Source organism: Engystomops pustulosus, chromosome 4 (assembly GCF_040894005.1).
Source record: "Engystomops pustulosus chromosome 4, aEngPut4.maternal, whole genome shotgun sequence".
Taxonomy (NCBI): Eukaryota; Metazoa; Chordata; class Amphibia; order Anura; family Leptodactylidae; genus Engystomops; species Engystomops pustulosus.
In genome coordinates, this window is record NC_092414.1 from 190,719,811 (window position 1) to 190,733,870 (window position 14,060).

At 41.7% G+C, this 14,060-nt stretch overlaps 1 protein-coding gene across 24 annotated transcripts in view; it reads right to left on the minus strand.

Moving 5' to 3' along the window:
• Positions 1–5,437: 5,437 nt before the first annotated feature.
• The window catches only part of CAMK2B (calcium/calmodulin dependent protein kinase II beta), a 96,100-nt gene continuing 87,477 nt past the window's right edge, over positions 5,438–14,060 (minus strand). For all 24 annotated transcript variants that reach the window (XM_072149009.1, XM_072149033.1, XM_072149021.1 and 21 more), the window contains 4 exons: positions 10,960–11,035; positions 10,093–10,187; positions 8,431–8,665; positions 5,438–5,864 (listed from right to left, as the gene is read on the minus strand). In XM_072149009.1, coding sequence (XP_072005110.1) covers positions 8,433–8,665; positions 10,093–10,187; positions 10,960–11,035 — 404 coding nt within the window. In that variant the 3' untranslated portion in view covers positions 5,438–5,864; positions 8,431–8,432. The remainder of the gene's footprint in view (positions 5,865–8,430; positions 8,666–10,092; positions 10,188–10,959; positions 11,036–14,060) is intronic.

Here is a 14,060-nt window from a genome sequence, read left to right on the forward strand (position 1 = left end):
ATCAGGGCTATTTTAAAGCTACACATAGTTGCTGCCCAGGACTACAGGATTAGCAAGGAGGTGCAGATAAGGCTGCGTTATTATTGGAGCTCCTGCTATGGGCACCGCAATTCTTTCTCTTCAGGGTACCATGGAAGGAAGCTACAATGATAATCTGAATTTCTCCTCTTTTTTTCAACTACATTGGTGTCCTTTAGGACAATTGAAAACCGTGACAAAACAGGTAGTAACATGTTACTGCTTAATTTGCCACGATGGCACTTTCTATTTAAATAAGTGGGCTTGGTTGTAGTTTGGGCACTCGGTCTCAAAAAGGTTCGCCATCACTGTCCTAGCAGGATGTGATCTCTGAGCTCCATGCAGGGGGCGTGGCTACACACAGAGCAGAAATCTCAGCTCCATGATCTAACACAGAAATCCGAGATGGTGCCCGACCCTAAGTGAGAAGTTACAGGGTCTTGTCTAGGGGCAACTGAAATTGTGTACACCAGGACTGATAGAGACAAGTTGGAATTATATCTGTGAAATGCTGTATTTTTGTCAATAACAGTGAATTAGAAAATGTGTTATTTTGTTATCCTGAGTATATTTAAGAAACTTGTCTCCGTGGAAATACCCCTTTAAGATAAAAGTGTTGCCACTTTCTTATGTTTTCTGCTGGTATCATGATTTTTCATCTGTTGTGATGACACGGCCTCCATCATTCCAGCTGAGGTTGAGGTTGTGGACACGATATCACATGGGATCACCGTAGCCATATACAGGGGGTCCGGAAAGTATTAAGACCCCTATATTTTTTTTCTCCTCTGTATGGATATCGTGATTGTTTTCATAGCATTCCTATGCAGAGGCATTTTATATTGCGACTGTTATTTTTGCTTCTATATGCAATGTTTTTTGCTCATTAATTTACACTCTGCCCCCATCTTGACAGAAATAAACAGAAATGTAGATATTTTATGCTAATTAATTAAACAAGAATAACTGAAATATCACATGGGCATAAGTATTCGGACACTTTGCTCAGTTTGTGTACATTAAAGGGGTTTTCCCACAAAACACGCTGGGGCACAATTACTTACCCGTCCGACGGAGTTCACCCAAAGTGCATGGTCCTACGACAATACACTGTGCCGCGATTCATGTGCGCCCGATATCCTGCATGTGTCACTTCCCTGCTCAGGTCCGCCGGAGTTCACCTTCTTCTTCCCGGTGCATGTAAGTGCATTGGTTGTGACACAATTTGAATAATAATAAATCCCGCGGTTAGTCAGAATAAGTCGGATCGTCCAACAGCCCGCCGCCGATTTATGTCGCATGAAAGCCGGCGCCGCTGCACCAAAATCTGATCGCGTGCAACACAATCCCCTTCTAAATAGCTGTCAAGCAGTGCAAATCCCGTAAAATTTCCCAAATCCGACGAAAGTGCGTTCTGCGGACCCTTAGTAAATAAGCCCTGTTACACCCCCGTAATCCTCAGGCTTATTAGCATAATTTTAAAAGTTGATTTTAGAAGGACGGAGGCCATGGATAAAAATATAAGAAGATTACCAAAGTCTCTGTGTCTGGATCGAGCCACTGGTTTATCATGCTCGACTCTGATGGTAGATTTTCTTTAATAGTGTTTCCCTTTAGGTATAAAAACTGAAAGGATTGGGACTGGGAACTATAATGTCGGGGTCATTACCAAATTTTATGTCTTGTAATCTTGCTGGAATGGAGCCAGTAGGACTTATCACTCTACTGGGATCTGTAACTCAAAGACCCAGTTTCTGAAGACTATAACCAAGGTATCCCTATTTGTAGCCTTCCTCCTATGTTGGCTGCATAACTAGTTAAGAATTATATTTATGTATACAGTATAAATCACCTGGTGTATTGCAGGTGTTTCCATTAGTCCACTGGAACTTTCCAGAATCCTAAACTCTGGGGGACATTTATCATACTCTTGCACACTATGTAATCATACTATCTAAGCACGGTCCCTCCAGATATCTGGAATTCTATGTTCAGGACTGAAAGGTTGTATGCCATAGAGAGTGCGCAGAAGCAGGACAGGAACACCCCATGCCAGCCCACTCTGCCCCTTGGCACATCCCCCTTCAAATGCCAAGTGGGCGTCGAGATGGCGTTAAGGAGGAAATAATTGCAATTCATAGCAGTGCACCTGGAATTGAGAATTATTTCGGGGTTTGTATGCCAAAAAATGGGTATTGGGTCTTCTGTCTTAGTCTTTGGACTTTCTAGGATGATTTTGAACACACTGCTAATTTGTGCTGCGATGCAGTAGAGCTGATACAGGTTCCAAAAGATTTGCCCACCTATGCAGACCCCTGCTGCTTCCCACACTATCTAAACATATTTAAAAACTGCTGTTATCTTGCAATACAACTGTCCTTATATTGTTCATCCACATGCCTGTAAAAGGGAACCTGTCACCAGGAGATCCATTTTTAGCACTCCCCCAGTCCCCACAGAGCATAGTACATACGCTGCCAAAGTGTTTTTGTATTAAAAATTGGTTTTACAGAAAAAAAGATATGTTATATTGTACCTTTCATTAGCATCTGCTGTGTGACTAGGCACTCGTCCACTGGGAGGGGCTGGAAAGGAGCAGTCCCCCCCCCACCCTTGGGAATCAGCTACTCCATGTCACCTTTTCAAATATATGAAAACACTCATCACTGGACTTAGCGACGCCCCCTGCTCCTCTACAGCCAATCCCGAGTGTGGGGAGTTATTCATATATTTGAAAAAGTCACATGTTTCCCAGGGGGGGGGGACTGCTCCTTTCCAGCTCCTCCCAAAAGGCAACTGCCTAGTCACACAGCAGATGCTAATGAAAGGTACAATATAACATATCTTTTTTTCTGTAAAACCTATTTTTTTTATACAAAAACACTTTGGCAGTGTATGTACTATGCTCTGTGGGGACTGGGGGAGTGCTAAAAATGGGTCTCCTGGTGACAGGTTCCCTTAAAGTTCCTCTAGCCTAGCCTCTAGCTTGACAAGAGTAGTGCTTAATTATCTAGGGAATGAGTAAGATGTTGGCTGTGTGTGACTCACTGAAGAGAATGCACAAGTGAGGGGGAATGTGAGAGTTGATTTCTCTTTAGCAAGTCAAACACGGCCAGCATTACTCCGAGGAGGAATGATTGAGTCTATTTCTCTTCTTTAGTGGGTCAATCACAACCAGCATCACTCTGATTTCAGTGGCAGAGGGTAATGAGGGAGCCGATTTCTCTTAAGCGAGTCAGTACCACACAGCCAGCGTCTCTCTCATTCCAGAGGAAGGGGAAATCAGGTAGCAGAGCCGAGTTGATTGGGATGAAGAGAAAGCATACCTCTTGTCAGTCAGGAAGCTGGAGGTGGGCTTAGTTGGGAGAACATAAATATGTCTAGATGGTGAGACAGCTTTATTCACGGAAAGTGAAATTTTAAAAGTATGGGGAAGAACAATATAGGGATAGTTGCTGTATAATAAATGTTTTCAAAGACACAATCTATTAGTGTAGGTTGTATTAACTGACAAGTTCCCTTTAAAGGATCAGATACTTAAATTTCTACTTGCCTGATTGTCCAAGAAGGCCTGGAGTCCCGTATACTTTAGATGATTGGCCAAGCCTGCCAAAATCAGCAGATTTAGACAATTTTCATCTAACTTGTATGGAAGAGGGGCTTCACAGGGGCTCTAGAACATCTTCCTGCTTTTTTCAGAAACCAGGATAAAACTTAAAGCTTTTTTGGAGTTGCCCTTTAAAATGAATGTACAATGAAGGCTCCACAGGAGTCCACAGGACGATACAAGAAAGAAATATGGTAGTCAAGCGTTATACAGTTTTCTTTTTAATTTGCAATATTCTGAAACAAATCAAGAGGAAGATTTTCTTCTTTAGTCTTTATCCTCTTATTTTGACACTTACAAGGCTCAGAAAAAAAGAGTGAGAAAGAGACGAGAAAACAGAAATGTAAAGGAAGACAGCAGCAAAAGAACCCCACTGGCATTCATAAAACGAACAAGCTGTCCTCTTGTTTCTCTTATATATATAGATTTATGTATATATATATGTATTTATAGGATTTCTGTTTAAAGGGCATGCAGAAAATTAAACAGCAACAAATGAAAACAAGTCAGGCCGGAGATTCGCCTCTCCTCTCCCTTGGGGTCACTGCTCTGAACCCTGTAAACTTGAGTTAATTGGCAATAGGGGTAGGAGCGCTACATGCACCCCCATCGTAGTCTGTTGGGGTTCCGCAGAAGACTCTGTCCCACCAATCTAGATCAGGCACATTTGAGATAATTGCATTTCTGCTTCCATCAATCCCTGAAGATTTGGTTGCTGCTTCTCTCTAGTGGACCCGCTACTCCCTGACCTATCAGAAGCAGCCATCTTATTGGTTCAGGATTCCACATATCCGTGCCCTTTAAGAAGTGAAACCACCAAAACATGAAGGGTCTAATACCTCCTGGCTCAGTCATATCTCCGATAGGCAGTATTGTTTTGGTGTACAATGGCTGTCTCCATGCAATCCGGTCCACTTTTAGGGCAACCTATGCATTCTGGAAGATTCGATACTAAACCCAAATTACCCTTTGGGTTTTTTTGCTTTCCCACCCTGCAAACACAGGAAATCCTATAAAACCTAAACCTTCTGCAAAAATGCCATACCCTACGAAAGAAAAGAAAAAGTAGAATTCACTAAAATATCTCCTTGTGGGCCAAAGAATGAAACCCAGGCTACGTTAAAGGAAATATATATATATGGTATACTTTGGAATCCCTGCTATATATATATGTGTGTATGTTTCTCAGTATTAAAAGGTGACATCATGGATCCGATGTGCTGACCCCACATGTCAGAGGAGAATCGCACTCACTGAGAACTGACGGACAATAAGCACACGCCATAAAAAGCGCCGGCCATGCTCCCACTGCAGACAATGGATGAAACCATTATTTACAGGGTGTGGGGTTGTTGGAGTTGGACCATATTCTAAATATATATATATATATATATATTGTTCTTCTCCTAATATATATATATATATATATATAAAAATATATATATATATGTATTGATTTTTTAGCATTCCTAAAGCAAAATAAAACAACATAAAGGGGTGGCAGTGGGGGCCCCTGGGAGAACTGCTTTGTGCGGAAATGAATTGTTTAAAAAAAAAAAAGAGATTTATTTTTTTTTACTTTTTTTGTTTGTTTTTTTTTTAGAACACTTTTTTTATTTTTTGTTTGTTTTCTCTTTGTTCTGTTTGGACGACTCATTTCACGTTGGACGCGCAAACACACAGGAAGGAACGGCTCCACGGGAAGGTCACGGTTCTCTCCCCCCAGCCCCTCAAGATTTCAGACAATCCCTCCACCCCTCGACAGCCCCCCCCCCCCTCCCCACCAAAAAAAAAGAGGCAAAAAGACAGAGGGAAGTGGGCTGAAGGTGAAATATTTCTCAGCAATAAGTCAATGGATGCACTTATACCCCCGTACAATAGTAGGGGGGGTCATACAGCTACCCTCTTTCACAGCTTGGAAGGGGTTAGAATGCGTAAAGGTCAAAAAGGAAACATACACAGGAGGCTTAGTCCTACGACCTTGTCTTGTCCTCTTGCAAACACTTCATGAGTCCAGGCAGTGGATGTCTGGGATACGTGTGCACATGGGGGGGTTTGAGGGCCACAAGAATAGAAGAAGTCTGGATTTGGAGGGGTTGAGGGGGAGGAGGGATGAGAGGGAACGGCACAAGCATGCGGTCACGTGCTTTTCCTCGCCGCTGGAACTCTCGGAGCGGCGGAGCCAAAAGTCTCTGGCACTTCCTCTTTTCTGGTGAAGCCAGGAGAGCATTACTGGAGGCTGCGGAGAAAGAGGGTGGCGGTAACTACACACACGAGGAATACATGAAAAAACATTATACAAATACAGGAGAGGCAGGGCCCCAGAGCAGACTTATGGATGGGGCCCCCCTCACATTTATATACTTATATACCTACAGGATATACATACCATATACACACATACAGCATAAACATACATACGGTGTATACCCACCATATATACATACATTCACATTATATATGCACACACATATAGAGCAAGAAACCATCACTATATGCAGACATACAGCTTATACACATCACATATGCACACACATATAGAACATATACACACCACCCATATACAGACATACAGCATAGATACAACCAATAGCCCAGATGCCCCCTGACACTGCAGGCCCCATAGCAGCTGCTATGGCTGCTATCCCTGTAGTAATTCTGTGTGTATTCATGAGGAACAATAGTGGTTCCCTCTGCAATCTGTTCTTATAGTTAAATGTCCTCTTTATGCTGGTGAGTAGAGACCTAGCTGCTGTAATTCACTGCTCCCCCTGACCAGTGCACAGACTTCTAGGAAATCTCCCACTCCTGCTTTTCACTGAACCGCCTGCTTTAACAGCTAGTTCAGGGAACTGGGCAGTATGTAAGCAGAGTGAGGGAACAATTATTTCCCCGTGCTGCGATAGACAATGGGGCTAAGTCAGTGCGCCGCCAGCGGCAGGGTGCCACCATCTTGTTGGAGGGGTTTATATAGTTATAGATGGGCTGTATATAGTTATTATAGGGGGCTTCATATAGTTATTATATGGGGGCTGTATATAGTTATTATAGGGGACTGTGTTAAGTTATTATATGGGGGCTGTATATAGCTATTATATGGGGACTGTATACAGTTATTATAGGGAGCTGTAAATAGTTAATGCTCCTGAACTGTATATGGTTATTGTTAGTGAGCTGTATATGGTGATTACAGGGGGCTGTATATAGTGATTACTGAGGGGCCTGTATATAGTGATTGCTGGGGGGGCTGTATACAGGGATTACTGGGGGCTGTATACAGTGATTGCTGGGGAAGCTGTATACAGTGATTGCGAGGGGGCTGTATAAAGGGATTGCTGGGGGGGCTGTATACAGTGATTGCTGGGGGAGCTGTATACAGTGATTGCGAGGGGCTGTATATAGTGATTGCTGGGGGAGCTGTATATAGTGATTGCTGGGGGAGCTGTATGTAGTGATTGCTGGGGGGCTGCATATAGTGTTTGCTGGGGGAGCTGTATGTAGTGATTGCCGGGGGTGCTGTATATAGTGATTGCTGGTGAGGCTGTATGTAGTGATTGTGGGGGGCTGTATGTAGTGATTACTGGGGAGGCTGTATATAGCAATTGCTGTTCCCTGGCTGGACTACATTCATTGGGGGTCCCCACCAGGTTTTGTGCCCGGGGGCCCCCACCAACCTTAATCCAGCCCTGCTCCCTCAGCACTTCCCCTGCCCTCTGCCTGCTGTAATGTCACACAGTTGGTTGGTGGAAGTGCTCCAGCACAGTGTAACATCCTGTGAATCTGCAGCATGAAGGGGCTCTTTTAACTCTGACTCATTAGCATAATTATAACAGTTACAAAGTATCTTGTACTACTGATTTATGCAAACTTACTGTGCAAAACTTCCATTTTCCAAGCACCTAAATTGGTGCCTCTTCTATCGGCACTATTGTTCCTCCAGATTTTGGGAACAAGCATTTGTTTCCGTGCCTAACAGAGACATCCCTTAAATTAAAAGGTAACCCGAGTAAAACCTATTTCACATATATGTGGCACTGGTGAACAGGACATTTACCACCAGGATCAAGGATATAGCACACTGACATACTGGTGTGTGCCCCTCTGCCAGGATCTGCAAATAAGCCTAAAGGGTTTCAGGCTCCATAGGTGATAATTGAACCTGGAGCCCCTCATGCTCATTTGCATAATTTTTTAAGCCTTTTTTATTAAAAAAAACAATGGTATAAGAAACTAAAAGAAGAGCAGATCCTGAGGGGGACACACGCCAGTATGTCAATGTGCTTGGTTTACATCCTGGTGGTAGGTGTCCTTAAATGAAACCAACACCAAATTGATCATGGGCACACCGGCATTGACTGGGGGGATAATTTTTTTTACTTGGTGACAGGTCCCGTTTAAGATATAGAAAATAGTAATTTACATGGCTGCATAAAATCATCTGCAGTCCATTTGAGGTTTAACCTTTACATTCTACATCGTTTCCATTCCAATAAAAATAGACATATTTTATCCCGACTATAGAATCGGTAAATGGCTGTAAACTCTGCAGCTCTATAATAAAAGGGCGCTTCATAAATTGTCTTTATATCCCATAGATCATCCTACAAACACAGGGCATGAATTATGCCTACGTATATTAGCGACGGAAGCGTTTTTCCTGCAGAGATAAAATGAATGTTCTTTTATAGGCAGGAAAGATGCCAAGCACTGAGCCATGTATCATAAGATTACCCAGCAGTTACTCATAGACTGGCAGACACGCCAACTATACAATATTATTTCAATAGTAGCCTGCAGGATCTTACTGTCACTGGAGGGGTGCCACAGGGGCCCCTGAGCAGTGGAAGTGGACATTCTGCCACTTGCCATCACGACGATGCCAAACACGGGTCTCTTCGGACTGACTGGTGCGAGGTCGACCCTGTGTATCAATGTACTGTGTCAGGCGGATGTAGGCGATGCAGGCAGCGTCCTCTCCTACCACGTGAACGTGAGGATTCAGAATGGTCGTGTGGATTGGCTTGTTGTTCTTGGACAGCACTAAAGAGAGCAAAAATAAAGGAAAAAATATAATATATACTACAAAATTCTAATATATACCATGTACGTGGGATGACATTACTTAAGAAGCTGACATTAAAGGGACCAATCATGAGAACAGGGATCCCGTGCCCCAAATTAATGGAAATCGATAAGGTTGGACTCTCACCAATTAGTATGTTACCCCTTATCCTATGGATAAACATTGAATCTTGGGTCAATCTCTTTAAGAGTAGGGTACCTACCAATTGTTGTCGGCAAGATGGATTTTGGAGCATGCAAAATGTTTAGGCCGTATTGCTGCTCCATTTTGGTATTGATAGGTCACTGTGGGGTCCTACTGTACTATCATGTGCCTCCAGGTTATAGGTATCTGATCTAAGGGGTCTGATTTTCGTCTTTTGAATACAGAAGTGGCTCACACATGTGCACCACCACTTTGTTCATCTATTTGAGTCCCATAGAGAAGAATAAAGAGGAAATACATACATAACCAACACACAATTCATATGTGGGGTTTAGGGCTTAGGACCCCTGCTCATATGATTTAAAGGCCTACTGATAAGAGCATCTACCCTAGACAGACATGTGTACATTACAGACGGCAGTCCCTCATATGAGCCTCAGCATTTAGCTGGCACTAACGACGTAGAACATCTCTAAGTCTGGAGGACCCATGCGCTCATGAAGAACATGGACAACCCATTTATTCCAGCTGATACCATCAAAGGGATGTCTAGTTTAAGATGACCATAAATATACCGGTAAGTAGTATGTAGGCCTAACTCACAAAATTCTAATCAAAAATGTCTGGAGTCCTCCAGACTTTTCTTGACATCTTCCATTTGATCTCAATATCTTTTCCGTTCTTAAAAAGATAAGCCCCAACCAGGAGTGTCTAGAAGGGGCTTCTTCCCATTTTTCCATTCAGAATATATGTACGCTCAGCTGAGCCAAGCTTAGTGTGCATGTTTGCAGGGGACTCAGAGGAGATAGCTGTTAAAGGGTTCTCCCACAAAGGAAAGTTAGGCCCTATCCACCAGATAGGGCCTAACTTGCTGATCAGTGGGGGTGTCAGTGCTTAGACCCCCACAGATCGTGCTCGGCAGTGTCCGTCGGTCATACGCGGCCGCCTGCTCCTATTAATTTTTGCGATCTACCAGGGTCTCAGCACTCAGTGTCAGCACTGAGACCCCACTGATCAGCAAGTTAGGCGCTATCCCGTGGATAGGGCCTAACTTTCCTTGGTGGGAAAACCCCTTTAAGTCTTTGACCTACCCCCATCCTAATGTGTATGGCTAATTTTGAACACTTGTTGCCAGGAGGCACACTTTAGTAGATTCATACAAGTGGATGTACACAAGGTAAATCACCAAATGTTCCCACATCAAAAGAATCTGAAATTATTGTAACATTTGACTTCTTACAGTTCTCAAAGTAAAATCGGTGAAAATCTATTCCTTCCACAAGGTTACCCAAAGCTTCTGGCTCAAACGTGGTCAATCCTGGGTCACAAATCTTCCTACAATTGGAAATAAAGTGAGAGTTTTTATTATGGTGCAAACCACAGGCGTTATTGTAGTAACCATGTTTAGTCAGTTACTAAGATTACAATCAGAAAAGTCAGTGTGGTCACTTACATCAATCTTAAATATAAAATTGATAAAATCATGTGTATATATTCTGTGTATGGCCTAAATTCACAAAGTCTCCGTAAGAAGAACTCTTAGTTCCCATCCCTAGTCAAAAGCCAAACCAGTTCCCTACATTGTGCTGAAGAGATGCAATTACATCAAAACAATGCTGTCTAGAGTTCAAAATCTGTTCCTCCGCCTGTGTGACCCCCTTCAGCAGAGCCTTAACTAAAAGGGACACTCCTTCTATACTTGAGATCTATGGGGGAAGATTTATCAGAAGTTTCTGAGGTAAAACTGTTCTAGTTGCCCATGGAAACCAATGAGAGCTCAGCTTTAATTTTATAAACAGCTGTGGGAAAATGAAAGCTTAGCTGTGATTGGTTGCCATCGGCATTTAGAACAGTTCTGCTCTCAGTGTGTCTAAAATAAGTGTATGATGCCTGACACAACAAATACAAGGGGCACTGATCTCACCAATTGGTTACCCCCTTAATTGGTGAGATGAGCAAGTAAAAGTTTGGCAAGTACTGCATAAGTAACCTGCACAATAAATTTGATGACAGGTTCCATTTAATATTTGTACTAAACATGTATCAGTGATCCTGTGGCCTCCTATTACTATGCAGTCATTGGTGGGTATAGCCATAAGTAACTCACGCATATGCCTCGAAGTCTCCATTATTCACTGCCTCAATCAGTTGCTCCGTTATCTTAATGATCTCCTGTTTTCGAGCTGGAAAAACAAAGTAGCCATTAAATAGAAAGATGGAGACAGAGAGAGTAAGCGGAAAATTAGACTCATGGTCAGCAGAAAAGACTGGAAAGATGCCAAGATGACGACGATGATGATGGTGGATGATGGGGACAATGGTGGGTTAAGATAGAGAGAAATCATGCAGATGAAATGCTCAGCAGCATAAAAACACTGGGATTCCTGGAAGTCATGTATAAGAAAATAAGAAAATGTATTAGGCTCATTCGATCCTCCTCAAATCATTGTTGTGGTATTTTAGTTGAGGATATTAGTCAATGCATTGTGAAGTTTATGCTATTACATATAAGGAAACTCTCTGCTGTCATCTGACCACCAAGCTCTATATAGTCTTAACCCCCACGGGACTCAGCCTATTTTGGCTTTAAGGACGCGGCCCCATTTTTCAAATCTGGCCTGTGTCACTATAAGTGGTTATAGCGTGGGAACGCTATGAGATATCCAGGGGATTTTGAGATTGTTTTCTCGTGACACATTGTACTTCAAATTAGTTTAAAAATTTGGATGAAATCTTTTGCGTTTAGTTATGAAAAAAAACAAATTTTGGCAAAAATTTTGAAAAATTCTTTATTTTCAACGTTCTAAATTCTCTACTTTTGATGCAGATAGTCATAGCTCCCAAATAAATTCATAACTTACATTTCCCAAATGTCTGCTTTATGTTGGCATGGTTTTTTAAGATTCCACATATTTTACTAGAATGTTATGAGGCTCAGAATTTAGGTGCCATTTTTCACATTTTTTGTAAAATCGCCAAAACCCGTACTTAGATGGACCTGCTCAACTTCTAATTGACACTGAGAGGCCTAAATAATAGCGAGACTCATAAATTACCCCATTGTGGAAACTACACACCTCAACGTATGAAAAAACACTTTTAAGAAGTTTGTTAACCCTTTACGTGTTTTATAGGGGTTAAAACAAAACGGAGGTGGAGTCTGCAAATTGTAATATTTTTTCACAATACACTCATTTTGGGTGGAAAATTAAACATTTAAAATGGATTAAATGAAAAAAGGCTCCACAAAGTTTGATACCCAATTTCTCCCGAGTACACGGATACTCTATATGTGCTGGTAACCTGCTGTATGGGCGCACGGCCGGGCACAGGAGGGAAGGAGGCGCCATCCAGAGCAGATTTGCTATGTCACATTGTACAGGCTATAATTTTTTTCTTTTTTTTAATGAGGACCTTTAGGGGATTATTTCTTTTGCCACATGAGATGCACTTTTCTAATACATAATTTTGGAGCCTCTATAGCTAATTGGTGAGATTTAATTAACTCTTTGTTGGTGGAGGAAATGAAAATCATCAATTTTTAGGAAAATTTTTATGTGTTTTTTTTTTTGGCCGTTAACCATACCATAAAAATAGTATATTATTTTTATTCTATGGGTCGCCACGATTATGAAAATACTTCATTTATATATATTTTTAATATTTATAATATTTTTACCATTTTTACTGAATAAAAAGTAATTTGGCAAAATTGTTGTTAATTTTAGCATCACCGTCTTTCATATGTATAACTTTTTTATTTTTCACCTCACAAATCTGTTTAAGGGCTTATTTTATGCGAGAATGATTGCTCTTTTTAGTGGTCTTATTTTAGATTGCGTAACTTTTTAAAATCACTTTTTTTAGAGCATTTTTAAAGGGCATTAATAAAAAATCATCTTTTTCAGAGAGAGTTTTTTTAGGTTGTTTTTTACGGGATTCACTTTGCGGATCTAATAACGATTCTGTTTTATTATACAGATTGTTACGGACGCAGGGATACCAAATATGTGGGGGTTTTGTGTATTTTATTCAATTGTACTGAATAAAAACTAATTTGGAGAAAATCTTATTCATTTTAGCATCACCATCTTTTTATATGCATAACTTTTTTATTTTTTGGCTGACAAATCTTGTTAGGGGCTTATTTTTTGCGAGAACAGTTGTTCTTTTTAGTGGGCTTATTTTAGAGTGCATAAAATTTTTTAAATCACTTTTTAGAGCATTTTTTATAGGGTATTAATTAAAAATTATCTTTTTTCGGAACGTTTTTTGCGTTTTTTTTCCTCCGGCGTTTACCGTGCGGGTCCAGTAACAATTCTGTTTTATTATGCAGATTGTTACGGACGCGGCAATACCAAATATGCAGTTTTTTTTGTGTTTTTATGTTTTTTATACTTTATTAATTTTTTTTATGGGAAAGTGACATTTTAGGGGCTTTTATTTTATGTATTTATTTTTTATTTATTATAATGTGTAGTGTTAACTGTTTTTGCATTTTTTTACTTATACATACTTGAACTTAAACCAGTGATGCTCTGATCACTGGTTTAAGTCCAATACACTGCTCTACAATACTATTTTATTGTAGAGCAGTGTAAACTGTCTGAGCAAGCTTGCGCATGCTCAGACAGTTTGCAGTCAGACCCAGAAGGGATCTGGCTGCCATGGAGACCGGGCAGCTCCGGGGCACATGCCAGTCCTCGGAGCTGCCCGGAAGAGGATCGGATCCCTCGGTAAGCGGCACGGGGGATCCGATCCACAGCAGGAACACCCTTACACGCCGCGGTCATGCTTGACCGCGGCGTGTAAGGGGTTAACACCCGCAATCGGAGTCGGCTCCGATCGCGGGTGTTACAGCGCAGTGTCAGCTGTGATAGACAGCTGACAGCCGCTGCTTCTGGTACCGGCTCCGTTCGTGAGCCGGTCCCAGAAGCTGGACGTTATACTACGTCCCGGTGCGCTAAGCATCTAGCCCCGGGGACGTAGTATAACGTCGTGGTGCGCCTAGGGGTTAATATAGGGGTTGGGGTGGCAAAAGGACCTATCACAGCTACTTTGGATGATTAGACAGGTTGATGTCACACAGTTATACTGTAGAGGATAAAAGCTAAGCCTTCTGACTGTATACTTATGGTCTTCAGGTGGATTTGGAGATAATGTTAATTACACTGTCCTCCTTAAAGGCAGATATGGTATTATGGGCTT